Below are 19,123 nucleotides of genomic sequence, written 5' to 3'. Positions count from 1 at the left end.
CTGGGTTTCTTTAGCTTTATAGTCTACTCTCAACAAAATAAGAATAAAATAAAAAAAGAAAACAAACCCAGACCGTGTAAGTCCCACTAAACTTCACTGGATTCTGGTACTCTTTCCTCCTGAAAAATAGGATAGACGTGTGTAGCGTGACACTCAGGGTAATGATCCTAAAGGTGATAGTCCTCTGATGGGCACCTGGGAGAGATCGATCTCCATGGCTTTCATGTGCTTAGCTCTCCTTATTTCTCCTCCTGATTCCTTTCACCTCCCCCTTGAGTCCTTACTGCCTCTTATAATATATAATTTGCCCCATGGAAGGTTTGGCTTACAGTGACTGGCAGGTCATCTGCCTATTCACTTCACGCCTTGGATTGAAGAGTGTAGCCTTGTGATAGGGCTAACATTGTGGGATGGGTAGAATACCAGAGGAATCTATCACTTCTTGCTGATTCTCTCTCATTAGAGAATACAGTTTATAGCCTAGAAATCTGTGCTTGCTGGGCAGATCCTCCTGCATTTCTGGCTGCTGCCTTCAGAAACCTAGAAGCATCTTTTAGCACCTTTATCCTCGAGGACAGGGTTAGATTGAAATTCAAGATTTGAGAAAGCAATGATCCTAATTGTGTCTGATTCATTATCATTATTTAAAATAACTAATCTCTAGTTATCTATTGGGCATCACACTAAGCAGAGAGTGGGCCACAACCTGAGTCCTCTGGGCCTGCTGGGCCTGTTGCTGAGTCTTTAGAGGTACAGGCAGAACTGTGTCTTTCTTCAATCCTAGCCTTCCTCACCCGTACCCTCCCAGAGCTCTGCCTCATGGCCAGTGTGGTTTCCCTGCAGCTGCCTAGGCATCCTCGTCTATAGGCCCTTTCTCTAGTCTAGACCATGCTCCGGTGTGTTCTTGGCAGAGTTTCCTGCTGCCTACCCAATATGTAGTTGCCTACTGTTGGGCAGTAGCTCACTGCTCTGGCATCCTAGTGTGTAAATATTTGTCAAAGGACGGGGGCGTTTTCCCATTCCCCAAAAAGCATTCTGAAAAATGTGCCTGTTTTCTTAGTCATATTTCCAAGCTGTGGATCTGTTAGCCCATTCATTCCTTGCAGTTGACAGACATTGGCCTGGCCTCAGCTGGCCACGTAAAGTAAGTATGCGGTAACTTCCGGCACAGTAACTTTCAAGCTTTAGTACCAAGGAGTCTTGGACCTAAAGGAACCATAGAGGACGTAGTCACTATTAGAGAATGTGTTGTTTTATTAATAGGAAGAATCACATCACTCCCATATCCAGCATTTTAGTTTCTTTCACTTGTACTTGATACTGAAGGCATAAATGGAGTCAACAAAAATGGGAAAGCTAACCATATAGGTTCTAGGGGAGAACTTCACTCTTCATGTTTGTGACTTTACTTCCAGGTCTCGTGTAATGTAGGTTGTTTTTTTTTTAAAGATTTTATTTTTTTCCTTTTTCTCCCCAAAGCCCCCCAGTACATAGTTGTGTATTCTTAGTTGTGGGTCCTTCTAGTTGTGGTAATGTAGGTTTTTATACTACATCCATGTCTGCCTCTATAAAGATGACATTGCTGAGCTGCTGTCAGTTTAGGGTATTTCCCAGTGCAATTGATGGTTTATCCTGTCACTCAGTTCTCCTTGAGACCAAAACAGTTTGCCTCTACAAGATGGTTATTAGGCTGAAAAGGCAGTCTTCAGCCATGGAGCAGTTTTCTATCTTTGTGCAAAACCAAGTGACCTACTTAAATGGATTGAATTGTTGATCTTAGCATTATTAACACTAGACTCTTAACTGACAGGCTCAGGATTTATTTAAATTGCTCATACAGTCCCAATAGCTCAAGTAACTGCAAATATGCCTTATTAAACTGCTTTCTTTCTTCCTTTTCTTTTCTCTAAGTCTCACCTTCTAGTACCCCTTCTCTTCATTCTCCAGTTTTTTGAGTTAATCCTCAGTCTTCTACAAGTCTGGCCAGCATCTGCCCATATGTATCCCCAACCCATATATGATATATATACATAGTCAGCTTTTTCTGTTTTCACTGTTTATATCCACCTCAGCCTTCTTCCTTTCTAGTCAGAATTTGCTATAGGAACATGAGACTGTTGGGCGTTGAAATCTTAACTGAATTGATTAGGAAACAACATATACTGTGCAATATAGCACTTGCTTTTCCTTCATACAACACAACTCTTTTGAAGGCCTTAGTAGCTGTTTTAATACATACAATTTCTTCCCACAGATCATCAATTTCTACATGAATATGCTGATGGAGCGAAGTAAAGAGAAGGGATTGCCAAGTGTGCATGCATTTAATACCTTTTTTTTCACTAAGTTAAAAACGGCTGGTTATCAGGCAGTGAAACGTTGGACAAAGAAAGTTGATATATTTTCTGTTGACATTCTTTTGGTGCCCATTCACCTGGGAGTGCACTGGTGTCTTGCTGTGAGTACCTCTTTTATTTTTGATAAAATTGAAAAGAAATCTATATAATTATAGAATACACAGAGAGTAGTGAGTAGTTCTACATTTTTTCACTGGATGATTAAGAGAAAGAGTAATGTTTAGTTGGCTAAAAATTGGGTAGATCAATGAACTTCCTGTTAAGAGTGAGATACTTAGACTTTGAAGAAAGTAGTGGAATTTCCTTTCCTGGAAATATTTAAGAGAGAGTTATAAGTTTAAGCAGCCTCATGGCAGTGCATGGAGGGAAAAGGTGACTTCTTGATGATGCCAACTCAGATTCTGTGACTATTATTTTCTGCCTAATCATGACTTGCCTTGCATACTTGGTAATTTAATATTTTTTTGATGCTGAAAACATGGATACGTTAACTGAATGTATTAATAAAAGTGTAAAAGTTATTTCAGTCTATTTTTAATTATATTTGAAAAGCATGAAGCCAGAAGGAAATTCTCCAGGTAAAGAAACAACACCCAGAATCTTTTACCACCATTCTGAAACTGTGTGGAAATTATCTAACTCAGCTTACGTTCTCTGAAGAGTACGTTGTGTCTTCCCTGCTGCCCACGTTGCAGATGGAGAACCTGATTACTTGAAAAAGGTTTCAGGGCAATTAATGGGGCCACCAGTCAATCGGCCCCCATCATAGTTCTATGTCAATAATCCCCCTGTTCTTCTTTCCACTGCAGATTATGCATGGTGTAACGCAGAGTATCAATCAGACTTGTCATGATTTCACAGGAAATCTAGCAAAAGCCTCCAAGTTCCAGGGAAGGGAAAAGCTGAGAATCCAGTTTTCTTCACTTTATAAACACAGATTTTTTATTTCCAGGTTGTGGACTTTAGAAAGAAGAATATTACCTATTACGACTCTATGGGTGGGATAAACAATGAAGCCTGCAGGATCCTCTTGTAAGTAGGGAGTTGATGACAGAAGAGTTTGGTACTGGGTATATATTATGTTTTTCCAGCTATTGAACTCAGTTCTTTGATATCTTCAATGGAGTGATTAATAAAGGAAATCTTCATATTAAGTAAGAATGGATATTTTACATCTAAGTAAGTAAAGTTTAATAATAATACAAAAATATGCCCTATTGGGGACAGTTACTGTCCCAGTGCACTAAAACATAGAGTGGATATATACATTCAGATATAGAAACTGCTTAGAAATCTTCTAATCCAACATCCTAATTTTTTCAGATGAAGAAACCAAGACCCACAGAAGTGACTTTAATTTGCTCAGGTCCTTCTAATTAGTGGCTCAACTGGGAACCAGAATGCAGATCTCTTTATACCCTATCTGTTTCTCTTTCCAAAACGCCTATTCCTCACTGTACCACTCTGGTGGCAGGAGGAGGCAGGTTCCAGAATGGTGAGCAGTTTGCGCTTAAGAAGAGTGCTCTATTTGAGGTATACACTCAACAAATTGTTGGTTTGGATTGAATTTTCACACAGGAGAATGAATCAAGACTAAAAATAGTAAACACTTCAATATTGCTGGAGAAACATTCTTCTTCCATTAGACTGAGTTTGAAAGTACCACATATATACCAAGGAAAGGAATCAAAACTCGTTCCTCAGGAGGAACCATAAGTAGAAGGGTCTTGGGTATCAGAGGCAGAGGTCATGTTTCTTGTGAGTTGACAGTGGGGCGTGAGTTGTAGTGGCTGCAGTCCAGAGAGTCCCGGCCCAGCATTGTATACTGTTTCCCTCAGAAGTGCAGGTGAAAACTCTTCCTAAGGACTATCAGCCGTGTTCTTATGGTGGCAGCTGTCATCAGTGTTCCCCACAGTTCATCGCATTCTCTCCCAATACCTTTAGGCAATACCTAAAGCAAGAAAGCCTTGACAAGAAAAGGAAAGAGTTTGACACCAATGGCTGGCAGCTCTTCAGCAAGAAAAGCCAGGTACATTTCATCTTGATGAGATGGAAATCCTGATATGAGGACATTTGGGAAGGAAAGAATTTTACTGCTTGATTCCCAGGGACCTTCTTTAGTGTCCAGCCTGACTTCAGCTTGGTCGTTTGCTTCCTTGGGGAAGGTGGAGTAAGCTCTCTGTGGGAAAACTGGTAATGTGTTTCTTATGTAGAACTAGGTTTTCTAAATACCCAGCTATTTTGCTAAGCTTTTCACTCCTGTAGGAAATGTTTGCTGATTGTTTAGCTCTTGTGAGAGGGACCAGTTTTTACATCCTTAGGTGCCATGGAAGTCTACGATAGTCTCCTGTGTGGTTTATACGAAGTCCACAGGCCAACTGAGATGCTATATTTTTTTCTGTGAACCTCTGTTCTGAGTGGGGTACCAGGGTCATCTCTTTAAGATTCAGGGAAACCTGTAAAATTTATATCCTTTGGTTCTTATTTATAATCTAATAAAAAGAAAGAAAGCTTGGAAAGATGTCACCTTTTTGTTGTTTTTGGTCTTTCAGGAAATTCCACAGCAGATGAATGGGAGTGACTGTGGCATGTTTGCCTGCAAATATGCTGACTGTATTACCAAAGACAGACCAATCAACTTCACACAGGTGAGCTGAGCCTTCAGGAGCGAGCTCTGTGACCACCTGGCCTCCCGGCTGCCTGGTAGATGTTTTTCTCTCCACTTGCTCTGCTTCGGGCCCTCCACGTCAGCCTACGGCTCCTAACACTGGTGCTTCCTGCCCATGTCACGTCACAAAAAAAAGGATCGTTCTAGGCCACATCCTAGGTTACCATATATCACATAGTGTAGTCAAGGAATCCTGATCAGTAGTAGAACATTCTCTACCCATCTTCCCCGCCTACCTCAAATCCTATAAGAAACAGAGACCTGGAATCAGAGCAAGTTTTCTTCAGTTTCCCTTTATTTGGTTAGCAGTCAGGTTTTGGAACAGGCCACACTTTGATCTCCTGGTGCAATTTGTTATGCTGCCCCCCTCCCCTGCCCCTCACTTGATGCAGCTGATCCGTCTTCTCTTAGTTTGTTCTCTCCGTGTGGTCCTTCAGAGACCAAAGTGGATTGAGCCTAGAGAGTATGGTTTATTCTATGTCCTCTACTTAACTCTTGACTTCTGTCTAAATTAATAACTTTACCAAATTTTTCCTCCATAGCCATTGGGTGGAGCTTGCAGTTCCCATAACTCTTCCTCTAAAAAGTGAGCTTTTGATTTTCAGGCCTCACATGTCATATCCTCTTCAAAGTTCAAAAAGAGGACTTGATGGACACCATTCTAAAATTCTTAGAAACATTTGGGGACTCCTGGCAATACCCAGTAAAACTTCTAAGGCTACAATAATGGAAAAATAGCAGTAAAGATAGCAATAGAAAAAGCAGTAGAAAGAAAAAAAGCACATGTAATCAAGAATGAGCACTTTGAAAAACCAGAAATGCAACTGAGACTATTTTAGTTGAAAACTTCGAGAAGGAAGAGAGTATTGGGTCTGGATAAAAGAAATGAAAATTAAGGTTATCTCTGTGTCCCTGCAGCAACACATGCCGTACTTCCGGAAGCGGATGGTCTGGGAGATCCTCCACCGAAAGCTCTTGTGAAGACTGTCTCCATTAGCAGACATTGACCTTGTGGGGACCAGCTCTTTGTTGTCTACAGCCAGAGACCTTGGAAACAGCTGCTCCCAATCCTCTGTTCTTGTAAAGCCCTTGATCCTGGACCAGGCCCTGGCGAGATGCATTCACAAGCACATCTGCCTTTCCTTTTGTATCTCAGATACTATTTTTGCAAAGAAACTTTGGTGCTGTGAAAGGGGTGAGGGGACATCCCTAAGCTGAAGAGAAAGACTGCTTTTCACTTCTTCAGTTCTGCCATCTTGTTTTCAAAGGGCTCCAGCCTCACTCAGTCCTTAGGGGACTGAGAGAAGCTTGGAAAGACTCTTGGTTTCATATCAACTCTTGTTGTTAGGCCTTACTAAGAGGTAGGAAAGGGCATGGGCAAAAAGTTAGGGATGACAACCACCAGCATATACACGCACACACATACATGCACACAGGATTTCCAAGACATGTTGTCAGGAATGTGACTGTAAACTGGACTTTGGGGCACATGCATAAGTCCCTCCTTCAGGACTTTTCCTATTTATATGCCCCTTTGTGAAATCTGTCTGTTCTGTACAAGGCTGTTTTATCATCTTGTAGCTTCCTCCCATCTTGAGGCACAACACACGAGCCATGGGTGGACCCCAAGGTCCCAGGCAGTCCTTTCCTTAAAAGCAGGAGTTTGCATGTGCTTACAAGACATAATATGGGGAAGACCCACCCAGGGAGCGGTTTAGTGGAGCAACAAGCACCACTTTGCCGCCTACTTCTGACCAAGATGAAGAAGGACCTCAGTCTTTAGCAGAAAATTCCAGCATTGTATGAATGCAGGTCTAGTTTGGTCTGTGGCTGGTTAGTTTAAATATGCTTCTAACCACAGAGAATTTAATATATATATATATATATATATATATATATATATTTCACAGGGATATGCTTTTTTTTTAAAAGGCTGAATGTGTTCACCATTTTAGCCTGCAGGTTTATTTCCATTTTCCAAATTTAGCTCTAGCACGCACAGATCCCAACCCCTCTGTGTAGGGTGTTTGTGGACTTCCTAACAGAATATTTCAAGGCCTGGATGATCTTTGGCTTAGGGGGAAGAGGTTACAGAGGGAGATGAGATTTTCAACTGGAAAACAGGTGGAATTTGGACTGAGCAACTTGAGATTTTAAAACTCCTATTCCTTTTGTTCTTTCTAGCATCTCCCCCACCCTCTGAGTGGTCCTCAGGCTAAATAGTGAAATGATCCAATGCCAGTGTCATTTTGTACTTAAGTTCCAAAATAGGAACGTTTTATACTTTTTTCTGTATTGTAATAGGTAGTTTTGTATGAAATCTTTTCTCCTCTTCCCACGTACCCCATCCTTTCCAGCATTGTGCTTTCTCCCTGGGCTTATTTGAAAATTTTACTCTGTTTTATACCAAGCTTGTTTAGTACATTTTTCTATGTTTTACCACAGGTTACAATTTGAAAAGAAAACTATTTTTTTTAAATATTCCATTGTTAACTGAATGTTACTGTCTCCACTCCAGCAACTAGAGGGTCCTACCTTTTCATAACTGCCTGCCTTCTCGGGGAAGACCACCTTTTGTTTGTTTTCTTTTCTTTCTTTCTTTCTTTTTTTTTTTTCTTTTGGTGTTTTCTATAGGAAATAAATAGCTTTCTATATATGAGTTGGTGGGACCTTTCACATTCTCTTTAGAAAGCTATGGCATGCAGGTCCATTGTAGGACTCCTGAATATTGATTCTTGGTACTTAATGTATTTAAGTGACAACTTGAAAGGTGGCAATATGGTATAGATTGGGACTATGAATTGAAAGACCTGAGTTTCTCAGGCTCTCTTGCTATTGTCTGGGGGACTCAGAACAAGATAGTTCTCTGTGTTTATTGTTTGTCCATTTAGATAACATCTGTCTTACCTTCCTCACAGACTTTTTGTACAGACCAAAGGAACAAATATTTATTGCCATGTATAGCAGAAAATGAAACATGCAACAAAAGCACTTTGAAAAATACATAAGGAATTGTGGAGCCTGTCTGAACTTGACCGCCCTTTCTGACCAATGCAGTTTTGTACAAGGTGGAGTTAGTGATCCTGAGACCACCCTGCATGGGTGGGCCAAGCTGAGACATAGGTTGTGGCCCAGAGTGGCTCAGTGGGAAGCAAATATAGACTTATATATTGGGCCATCCGTTCCAGAGGGCTGGCTAGCCAACAAGAGGAGGCCTAGCATCTGGAGAATTCCTTTCTCCTTCATTTAAGGGTGGGCTTTGATGATGGGAGAAGAAGAAAGATGTTCCTACATTCCAAGGCCAAGGGCATGTTACCAGTATCTTGTTTAATCTGCTATAAACTAAAGTCAATCACTTTCCTTTTCTCCTCTCCTCCCCTCTCCCCTGTGCTCAGTGCTCATAATCACCTACCTCCCCCAAAAAAGGAACACTGGAGGGATGATAAGCTCTAGATGCCAAATACAGAGCCTTCAACAGAAACCACAGTCCCAGCAATCACTTCTGGACCCTGTACAGAGAAAGTCAGATAGACCGTTCCTGCCTATTTGAGAATACATGGTCCAAGGCACGGAGGCTAGTTCCATCCCATTTGTCACCTGAGACCCACTGTTGCTCCTGACAGTCCTCTCCCTCTGAGAATACCCTGCAGCAGTGGGGAGTGCGGCTTTTTCAGGAGATTCAGAGAAGCAGGGAGTTGAAGGAGAGACCCACTGTTGCCCCCAGAAGTCCTGTTTAGGGTTGAATGTAAGAGTACTTTTCCCTCTGCTGGCCTGGAGACTTTGTGTACGTTGACTTCTCTCTATATGAGGAGCTTCATACTTCTCTGTGGTATCAACTTCTCTCTTCTTTAGCCCCTATAATTGTACTCGCATCTTCTACCTACTGCCCCTAGCAAAGTTAGCCCCAAGTTTTTGTGACCTGGGGTAGAAACAGGTAAACTGGAAAAGCACTGCCAGCAGCCCCATCCCATAGTCTGTCCCTCACCACCTGGTTTTACATGGCCCATAAAAATCTCTAGTGGGTGGAGAGGGAGAGGTTCCTATAAAAGCCCCAATGTTTTTAATGTTTCAGCCTCTGGTCCTTCTGTGCCACCCCTCCAGCTCTCAAACATGTCTTGCCAGAGTAAGACAGACAACTGACACTGGGCTTCGTCTTCTCCCTTGCTTCGCCTGGATGGGCCAAGGTGAGGTGGAATGATGCTTGCACCCTAGGAGTTCACATACCCAAGAGAGTCAGAAAAGGAGGCATAAGGCTATCAGGCCCTGTTGTTTACTCAAACAGGCTACCTGCTGAGCTGGGAAAGTTGCCATATTTCTCTGTCCGGGAGCAATCTATCCACAGCTTCAAATTCATCCTAAAGTTTTGGAAGGGACAAGTAAGGCTTGGCCTGGCATCCTTCCTTATACTGCAAGCCTTATTTCACATGTGCTGAACCCAACGTCTGTCTGTTAAGACCCCATCACTACCATATCCAAATCTGGAGGTGGGGAAGGACAAAAGGGTATGTCGGGTCAGGCTGGTCACCCACTAAGATAAGGGAGAACTTACACGTGCATCCCCTGTGGAAGGGAAAAGGGAAAGTGGGAGACTGAACTAGAAGGTAAGCCTCGAGGAAATATTAGTGCAGGCTGCCTCTCCAGCCTGTCAGGGCCAGGCCAGGGATAATTCCAGTTGTGAGTGGTTGGACCAGATGTCCAGGGTCTTGTTAAAGTCTAAGATTCTGAAATGTTATTTAGGGTCATAATGCTGTTTGGAATAGGAATCAGTCAAGGTGGAGACTCAAAATTAAAGTTTAAGGCCAGTGTTAACTTTTTAGAGCTAAGGCCCAGGTCAAAGTCTTATCCTAATGGACAGATGGTAGCTATAGACTTTTCTTCGTTTTAAGGTGAGGAGTAGCCATCAACTGCTTGACTTCTGGAGATTGTCGTTCTACCCTTCGCAGAACACAAATGCTGGGAAGGGAAAGTGTGTGGGAGAGAGGCGCACAGGAGCCTAGAGTCTTCAGTCTGCTGGCCACCCCTCATTCAATTTTCTCTTTTATTCCTTTCAGAAATATGTACAGAGCACACGCACTAAACCCCTCTCCCTGAAGCCTTCCCTGATCACTGAACATGTCCTATCTGGATGTCTGCAGCCCTTGTAATCGGAAAATAATACAACTCCACACGCTATTTGTATTGTATTCTGTCTTTTGCATCAGCAATGGACTGAGACATGTTGCCACTAAGGGCAGGTGAATGATTTGGTGCTTTTTTTTCAAACCAGGAGTGCAAGCTACTTCTCTCCAGCCTGCCACAGCAGAGAAGGGGTAACTCTATAAAAGTTTAGAAAGACAGCATGTGGGAGTTGGAGGAAGAAGAGCTACTCATGACTAGTGAGGCTGCACCTCCTTTGAGGTCCCAAACTTTCATCTCTGGTCCAAACCTCATGCCCCACTCTGCCCTTAACGAGAACACCTTCCTCAGCAGTTCAGCATGCCCCTCAGGGGTCTCAGTCTATCCCAGGGAGCTAATCAAAGTATTTTTTTTTCTAACCACACATCTTTCTGTTAAATACAGTTCTCTCCATCCTTTTTACATCCTTATAGATTGAGACCATGGGTCCCTTTCTGCTTGCCTTATCCTTTAGATGGACTGTTTTACATGCTGCCTGCATCTTGTATACTAGCCAGAGCTAAGTTCCTGGAGGCCATTTGTCTCATCTGATACTTCTGGGGAACCCCTTACACTAGATGTTTAATAAGCGTGTGTTTAAGCCCTGGGCTTGGGAGCCATGAAAGGCGGTGTGAGGAGATGGTTTGACCAAGGAAATAAAAGCCACCTGTTCACCAGGACCTTAGAGTCTAACTTGGGAGGCCAGGCAGACACCAAGCAATGGACCTTATCAAAAAAGCCAGCTCATGGGCACGTGGTCCAGTTTGAAGCTTGATGTGGATGATGGAGAGGAAGAGGTAGCGGTAAGTCAGGGATGATGTTGCCTTTTTCTGTCTGTGACTCTACTTTTTAAGTTGATTTATTTAAAATTCTGTGGATTTTGCTTTCTTGCTTTGACTGGAAACTCCCTGGTAAAAAGGACTCGATGGTGTTTGTCTCTCTAAGACTGTCTCTCTGTCTCTTTGACTGTTTGTTCTGTCTCTGTCTGTGTCTATGTCTCCTGATTCAAGCTGGACCAGTGATTGGATTCTCAGTGTGGTCTGGATTCCTGAGTTCACCCCTTAACCAGGAGTCTGAATACTGTTCATTCATTTATTTCATTCCACATACCTGGAATTGAAGCCTGGAACTCAAATAACATGCAAATCCGTGGCTCCCTGGCACTTTTTAAAACCAGACCTGTCTGTGGAGCTGCCCAGAGAGCCCTCCTGAGCCAAACACACCAGTCAGGACTTCCAACCCACCCTGCTAACAGCATCCCTTGTCTCCTTGCCCCTCTCTCATACCCCTTCCTCCTCACAGTCTAACAAAGAAGGGCTCCCACTGCTTGCCCCTTTGAAGCTCACACTCCAAAGGATAGAAAGCAAGAAAACACCAACTTCTCAAAAATCTCCCTCTATGTTGGTGAAACAGTTATATCTGTGTTGAGTTAGAAGAGCCCCTTGTAGCCTCCAGGACATTCTTGAGTTCTAACGTTTTTCTAGGCATGGTTAAGATTTTTCACCCATTTGAAAATGGTTGGAGTGAGGAGGGAAACCTTCCAGCCCCTCTTGTTTTCTAGTTCCTGAATGTGGTTAAAGATAGCTGATGATTGTCTGGGTCTGTCACCGAAAGGGGAGAAGACTTCCTCCAAGTGGAGACCTAGAGTTGACCATGAGTCAGAGCCAACCTCTGTCTCCACCTGGGGATAACTACTTCCTGGGTGCCTGGTTTGGTCTTGGGTGCAGCAGAAAGTTACAAAGGGAAGGGGGGTAGGGTTTGTGTTCCTCAAGGAATTCGTGTTTCAGACACTTCTTGAACCCCAGACAAAATGTTTTGCTTCCTTGTGTGCCTGTGCCCAATTTCCCATCAGCCCATCACCAGCTTATGATGGCCTATGAGGCCCTACACAATCAGCCCACTACCTCTCCATCAGCATTGTCTACCCCTCTGCCCTGGCTCACTAGCCTCAGCTGCGCAGGCCTCCTTGGTGTTTGTCTAACAAACCAAGCTTGCTTCCACCTCACAGCTCTACAGTCATGCGTTGCTTAAAAATGGGGATGCATTCTGAGAATGCATCACTAGGCAATTTTGTCATTGAACATCATAGGTATACTTCACAAACCTAGGTGGTGTAGCCTACTACACACTTAGGCTATCTGGTACTAATCTTATGCGACCGTCGTATATGCGGTCTGTTGTTGACCAAGATGTTGTTATGCAGTGCATGACTGTACTTGTTGCTTCCTATGTCTGGAGGGCTTTTCCCCAGATATCCTCCCTCACTTCCTCCCGCTTTGGTGCAGTATCATCATCACACCCCAATTATCATACTTCCTAGCTTCCTTACCTTCATTTTTTTTCTCCATAGCACTTAACGTCTATCTCATTTACTCGGTTTGTTTTGTCTGCCTCTCATCAAAATGTCTGTTCTGTTCATTCTGCATCCCAAGTGCCCAGAGCAGTTGAAGGAGAGAATTGTTGGAGTGAATGAATTACTATTCAGCATCTCGGACTGTGCTTCCCTTCCGTTTTGATAGTCTCACCCTATTCAAGGCCTCACCTCTTGTCTGGTCTCTGGTTTCAAATGCATCATCCACTTAGCAGTTAGAGCTATCTTCTTCCAATAATATTAATAATAAGAGTAAATATTTATTGAGGCCCTGGCCCCAGCCTTATGTACCAAACACTATATGCACGTTACCTCATTTAATCCTCACAAGTGTATGATGTAGATACTATTGTCATCCCCATTTCTCAGATGAGAAAACGAGGAGCGTTTTGGATATTGATAGATATTGGATAACTTGCCCAAAGCCTCACAGATTGTCAGTGATAGAAGCAGGCATTCCAAGCCAAGAGCATACATCTCCAAAGCCCTAAATAGCCCTGTGGTTTGCTACTTCACATGGCCAGCACTGCTTTGTCTCAACAGGGCAAGCACCTGACCTAGATGACATGGGGCTCTACCAGTGGGAAACCAAAGAAAAGAGATTCCAATGAGGGCCGCAAAGTCCAGTCCTCCCTCTTTTCTCTCAAGAGTAGGATCAAGGTTCTTATTTGTCTCCTCACCTTAGTTTGTAGTGTCAAGGGGAATGACAAGATCCCTCTGCCTTTGGGTTCATTTCCTCTTGGCTTCTCCAGAAAGGGGTACCAGGAAATTCCTTTCACCCCTGCCATGACAACCTTTCCCCAACTGTCCCTTTTCTTTTTGCCTCCCACTCTCATCCCCAATTCTAGGCTGCCCATATTAGCAAAACTTCCTTTGAGGCCTTTGGTTCTAACCCAGGAAGGGGAGGCTAAGGATTGGGGGTGGTAAGTAGGGAGACATCAAACAGATCCAGCTCATCCCCACAGGGTCTCAGGAATCAAGGAGAGGTGTTGCTGAGGCGGGGACATTTGGAGACATTTCTGGTGCTCCACAGTGTTCCATTTTATCTTTTCACTTCTGTGTCTCTTGCCCTGTCCCCTCAGTATGGTGTTTCCACTGCCATTCCTACTGGTTGGGGAATCTCAGGAATGCACAGCCCTGTGCCCTCCTGCTCTCCCCTCCCACCTCGCACACAGAGCCCCTGTAGAGGTGCAACTCAGTTCAAGCTAGAGGCCAAGGGGGGAGGGGCCGCTCTCTTCCTGGAGAAGAAAGACAACACAGACTCTCAACCCTTCCTCCCACCCTCTCTCTCCAATTTCTTCCCCAAAATCAGCCTGCCACTTTCAGCTTCCTCTTAAACAGACAGCCTTTCCCACCCTCACCCCTCACTGGGGGCCTCTCTTGATGGTAATTACTCCTAATTGTTTTCCCTTGGCTCACCAGGCCTTTCCTTGCCTGCCCTGAGCCAGCAGTCTTCCTGTGTCTGCTCAGAAAATGGCTCAGCTCAAACCAGAGGCAAGCCCCTTCGAGCCTCAAAACCCAGGCTTTTTAGATTTAGTTCAGAGGGCAGCTTTGACCCAGGTTAAGCTTTGAGGGAAGGCTCCCACTTGGACTCTCTCATGGCAAATTGTAGTGGGGAATAGTGATCAAACTTCAGGAGCCTCCCAGCAGCAAGGCCCCTGAGGAGCTCTGAGCATTTCCTTCCATGAAGATCTCAGCACCAGAGAAGAGCTATTAGGTCTGGCCTGGGGAAAAGGACTCCTGAATGAGGTCTTGGAGCCCCACAACTCTGGCCTTGGTCATGTGGAGCTGCCTATCTCATCAACCAAGCCCCCTCCCCACCAGAGGACCACCCCCTCCCACCCCCAAACCACCAGGCCTATACTCCATCCTCTGCCCTAGCCAGTGGGCTGAGGTGGCCTTTTGCCAGAGCGTGAGACCATTACAGCCACACACACATACAAACACGCATGTACATGGTGGCTTTGTGTTGCTCCCTCCTGGTGTCCTCAGCTCCTGGATCAACAACACAGTAACTAGTGTTGGAGCTGGAGAAAGAGGATGGGGCCACCGTGGCTAGTGAGGGGAGTGAGAAGAGCTTGGATGGGGGTGGAGATGCAAGCATTGTTCCTTTTTCTCTCAGCAGGGCTGCTGACCCTGACTCATTCTACCCCTTGAGGAAGGTCCTTAGCGGTCTAGAGCTCTTGAGAATCCTATATGCCCCTTGGAAAAGGATTTTGGAGTGTTAGCCAGAAAGAAGAGGTCATAGAAATGTTTTATTCATTCAGTCAGTAAATATTTACTAAGTGCCTACTATACGCCAGGTCCCTGTGTTAGGTGCTAGAAACATCCTCTATCTCCTGGTCCAAGCACATAACACTTTGCTCCAGCCTCAGCCTAAAACATTTTGTCCCCAGGGCCTTGTTCCATGGCACCTGCATCAGCCTGAGCCTCACCCTTTCCCACCTACCTCCTCCTGACTCAGGGCTACCTTCCCCAGCTGCAGAGTACCTTTCCTAGTGAGCAAAGAAGACCCTGCAAGAAAGAGCCTGAGGGATAGACATGAGGATGGAGAAAAGGCCAGTTTCACCCAACTGCAGACCTCCAGGGAGTCTCAAAGACATGCTCTAAAGGGTCTGGGCTAAGAGATTTCCTTTAGATTCAGGAATAAGATGGCTACACCTTCTGAACCTAGTTCGTTCCTTCCTTCTTTCCCATGTTTGGACCAAGGAATCGGATCAGATTTTTATCAGAATGTCTACTTGGATTTAAGAGTCTTCATTTGTTTATTTATTCATTTACCCCTTTACCATGTGCTTATCCATCCATCCATCCATTCAACCATTCACTCACTTATTTTTTTAGGACCTACTCTGTGCCAGGCACTGGGGAGAGAGGGATGGATATGGCATGATCATTGGTCTCTGTGAGCCTATTCTTTGGTCCCCAGGGTGTCTCTGTCAGCCTCAGCTACTTTCTCAGAACCCAGATCTTCCTTCTTGCCCCTCACATAGGGACCAGACTCCAACTGAGGAGGTCTCCCAGTGGGTAACTAGAAATCCTGAACCAGAGGCCACTGATAATCAGGGACAGCCAGGATGGAGGCCAGCCTAGTGGTTGGAGGGATGAGGAAGGCACTCAGCCAGGCCACTGAGCCCATCACTGTGGCTTGGCTCCTTTGGTGAAAAAAATAGCAAGTTTGGACAAGTGTCTCCCTGTGTCCTGAGCTCTGAGTTGCTCCCAGACAGGAGTCGCTCCCTTAGACAAACCACAGCCAAGGGCAACAGGGGCCCAGAGAGGACTAGAAGGGGGAGTAGGAACATGGGGCTCAGGACATGTCCAACACAGGCACAATGGTGTAAGTGAGCCCTGCTGGCTGGGTCGGAGGTATGAGCGTGTATCGCGGGAGCTGCAGGTGAGGCAGAGGAAAGAGAAGCCATGCTCAGGCTCACAGACAAGGAGAAGACAGACGCACATAGTATAAAACTAAGACAGCTACACAGCAAATAGGGGCAGCTCTCTAGAATCTGTTTTAGGAACTTAGGCGAGTATTCTTCCCCCAGAGTACCCCAGTGGCGAATAGGAGGTTGACGATGGGGTTGAGAAAAGAAGATTATGACAGAGCGCCAGAGGGTGTGTGTGTATGCACCTAGTCATATATGAGTTTGGGTCTGTGTAATTTTCTTTCTTCTGTGTCTCCTACTTCATTCTAAAACCAGAAGGACTCTGAGTGGTTTGGGCTTCTCCGGGCCTCTCCTCCCCTTTCCACATGTGGCTGAGGGTGAGTTAATGGGACCTGCACACACAGAGGCTCACACAGCCTTGAAGACAGAGGCCCATTCATACCAGGACACTGTGGCACCTCTCTCTCAGGCTGGCCTGCGGTCCTAGTCCTGTAGCACCAACATGCGCAAGTGAGAGACGTGCGCCTTTGCACATGCAACATTGCTCTCCAGCACACACACACAAAGCCACACTCAGGCTCTGTTAACCCTTCACCACCACATGCAGGAAGTTCTTGGCTCTGGCTTTGCCTTTCTCAAGGCCTTTTACCCAACTGTGCACCCACCTGAGTTAACCCTTGAACAACCTTCTTGGAACCCCAGGGAGCCCACAATGGGCTTGCCTAGCCTCCCAGTGCCTGGGAGGGGAAGTGAATGCAATCTCAGCCAAAGAACAGGATGGAGGTGTTTCCTTCCAGCAGAGGAAGAGAGAAGACTACTAAAGTCTGGGTTCAAGTGACAGCAATGCCACCTGCAAGCTGTAAGTCCTCAGACAGTTTACTTAATCCCTCTGGGCTTCAGTCTCTGAACTCTAAGATGAGAAGAGGTAAACCTGAGGTCCGTAGATAAACCTACTGAAATTATATGCAAAACATGTAGAATTCTACATTTTGCTGGAAAGAGGTTTCATAGGTCCCTTGAACGCCCTCAAAACTTAAGGACCAGTGAACTTCTTGAACATTCCAGGACTGTATATGAGTCAAGTGCTTTGTAAGTGATGCCAATGTGGCCATTGTAAGTCCATTCAATCATCTAAGATGAGTGTCAACCTCACCCTGCACCTAGTGCCTGAGGTTCTCCCACAAGAACCCCCACTCCCATAACCCCAGGCTGGGGAACCACAATAACCCATCACCTCCAGGAAGAGCCAAACTCAGGCTCAGACTGAGGCACTCTCATCTGATGGACTCATTTGCTGGGATGGAGTCTTCTGGGGTCAGGCTGGAGGGTCAAGCCCAGCAGGAGTCAGGGGCAAGGAAGAATGGAGGATGGGGTAGATGTTAGGAATAATAACCATACTACTCATGTCTATTGAGTGCTTACTATGTGCCAGGCATTGTGTAAATAGCCAATGAAGTCAATAATATCATCGTTCCCATTTTACAGTTGAAGAAACTGAGGCTCAGGGAGATTGTCAGTTCCTCAGGATCCCTTGAACAGTAAGTGGTAGAAACACTGAAAGCAGGTTTGTCTGACTCCAAAGTATTTACTTTTAGAAGGAAGGAGAGGACATTGAGGGGATGTCCCTATTCCTGGTGACGTTTCAGATGAATTGGGCACTGCACTGCAGCATTTGGGGCACAAAGCTGTATAAGGAATCCTCTCTGGGGCGAAGGGGCCAGAGCCACCACTCCACCCGAGCCAGTCCTTGGGGGTCTGAGGGCAGAGAGGAGGCTGAGCCGAAGGCTCTGGCTCTTCAGAGCTCTCGCCAAGGCCTGGCTCAAAGGCCTCTTTGTTCACTATACCAACGTCTACAAGGATCTCTCCATCCCCAGGGTCCTCAGGGACCTTAGGCCGTTCCACCAGCATACAGGGGTCTCCAGTCCCTCCCACCCTCAGTCAGAGAACAGCTAGCCCCCATCATGCCATGGGGTCCCTAAAAGGGTGGGTGGCTCAGGGACCAAGGGCATGGGGTGGGCAGAAGGGACTGTGTCAGGGAGAACCAGAGTGGAGGGGCTGCATGCAGCCGCTCTTCAAATATATTTTATTTTTTTTTGAGGGAGAATCAAAGACGACTTAGCTGTTTATTTTTACATTACTTAAAAGAGTTTTGCAAGTTCTTATCAATTTGCTGCTAAGGGCTCAAAACTTCCCCCAACCACTTCTCGATACTGCTCCTCTGTCCTCTTCTTCCCATAATCCTTCTCATGGGCCCCTTCGGCCTCTGCAGTATCAAAAGGAGTAGGGAAGATGGGAAAATATGCCAGGTGGCTTCTTGATTGATGGATACCCCTGAACTTAATTCCAGACACTTCATCCTCGGGCTGGAGTCTAGAAGGAACCAGAGAATGCAGGAAGGAGCCTTCGCCCTAAGGAGTTCCGGATGATGGGGTCCATTCCACTAGGGAGTGGGGAATCAGGGACTCCTCAACTCCTTTCCCAGTCCCCTTGAAGGACACTCCCAGGACTCCCTTCCTCTCACATTTTTGCCTTGACCCTTCGGGATTTGGGCTCCAGCTCCTTCCTGAGGGCAGGGATGGTGGTCCTTGTTGCATTCCCCAAGCCCAGGAAGAATATGACTTCCAGCCCTGCAGGAGCCTTCATTTCTGTGGCCTCATTTCCTTGTCCCCCTTTGCAAGGGAGAGCATGAAGCTGTCCCTGGGTAGGCTTGGGTCCTCCTGCTAACCTGGGCCCCACTCATGGAGCACCTCCCTCAGGTGTCTCTGCTTAGCAGTCACCTCCTGCTCTAACACAGACTTCTTCCTACCCTAACAGCCTGGCCCAATTTCATAGACAATTCTAGAGATTTCCTTTCAGTGCAGAGCAGTGTGGCCTAGGGGCCCAGGGGCCTGTGATGGTGGGACGTTTTCAGGGCTGGGTGGTCCAAAGGTGGGCTGGAAACTACTTAGGACACCAGTAGGGCAGGGACACTATATTAAAAATTAATCATTCAATTTCCAATATTTGATTTTTTTAAAGCATAAAAGTAATCATCCTGGTAAAAGTCTAAACTTTGTTGGACTTCTTTACACTCACTTTACCATTAGAATTGCTTCTGTTCTGAATACCAATCTTTTCAAAGCTGACACTTGTAAGGGTTTTAATCCGGTTCCAAGGACTCTGCTTTGTCCCTAAGAAAGAGGAACAGTAG

The 19,123-nt window shown here is 45.3% G+C and overlaps 1 protein-coding gene across 6 annotated transcripts in view; it reads left to right on the top strand.

Moving 5' to 3' along the window:
• SENP1 (SUMO specific peptidase 1) overlaps positions 1-6,266 on the top strand; it is a 48,432-nt gene extending 42,166 nt beyond the window's left edge. For 4 of the 6 annotated variants that reach the window (XM_070494391.1, XM_014850043.3, XM_070494392.1 and 1 more), the window contains exons 14-18: positions 2,255-2,458; positions 3,310-3,389; positions 4,302-4,386; positions 4,910-5,005; positions 5,944-6,266. In XM_070494391.1, coding sequence (XP_070350492.1) covers positions 2,255-2,458; positions 3,310-3,389; positions 4,302-4,386; positions 4,910-5,005; positions 5,944-6,006 — 528 coding nt within the window. In that variant the 3' untranslated portion in view covers positions 6,007-6,266. The remainder of the gene's footprint in view (positions 1-2,254; positions 2,459-3,309; positions 3,390-4,301; positions 4,387-4,909; positions 5,006-5,943) is intronic. The other 2 variants (XM_044756363.2, XM_044756362.2) reach the window with 1 other exon arrangement.
• The last annotated feature ends 12,857 nt before the right edge of the window (positions 6,267-19,123 follow it).

This window comes from Equus asinus, chromosome 22 (genome assembly GCF_041296235.1).
Source record: "Equus asinus isolate D_3611 breed Donkey chromosome 22, EquAss-T2T_v2, whole genome shotgun sequence".
Lineage (NCBI taxonomy): Eukaryota > Metazoa > Chordata > Mammalia > Perissodactyla > Equidae > Equus > Equus asinus.
Note: the sequence above shows the minus strand (reverse complement) of the source record. Positions and strands in the feature narration are given on the sequence as shown.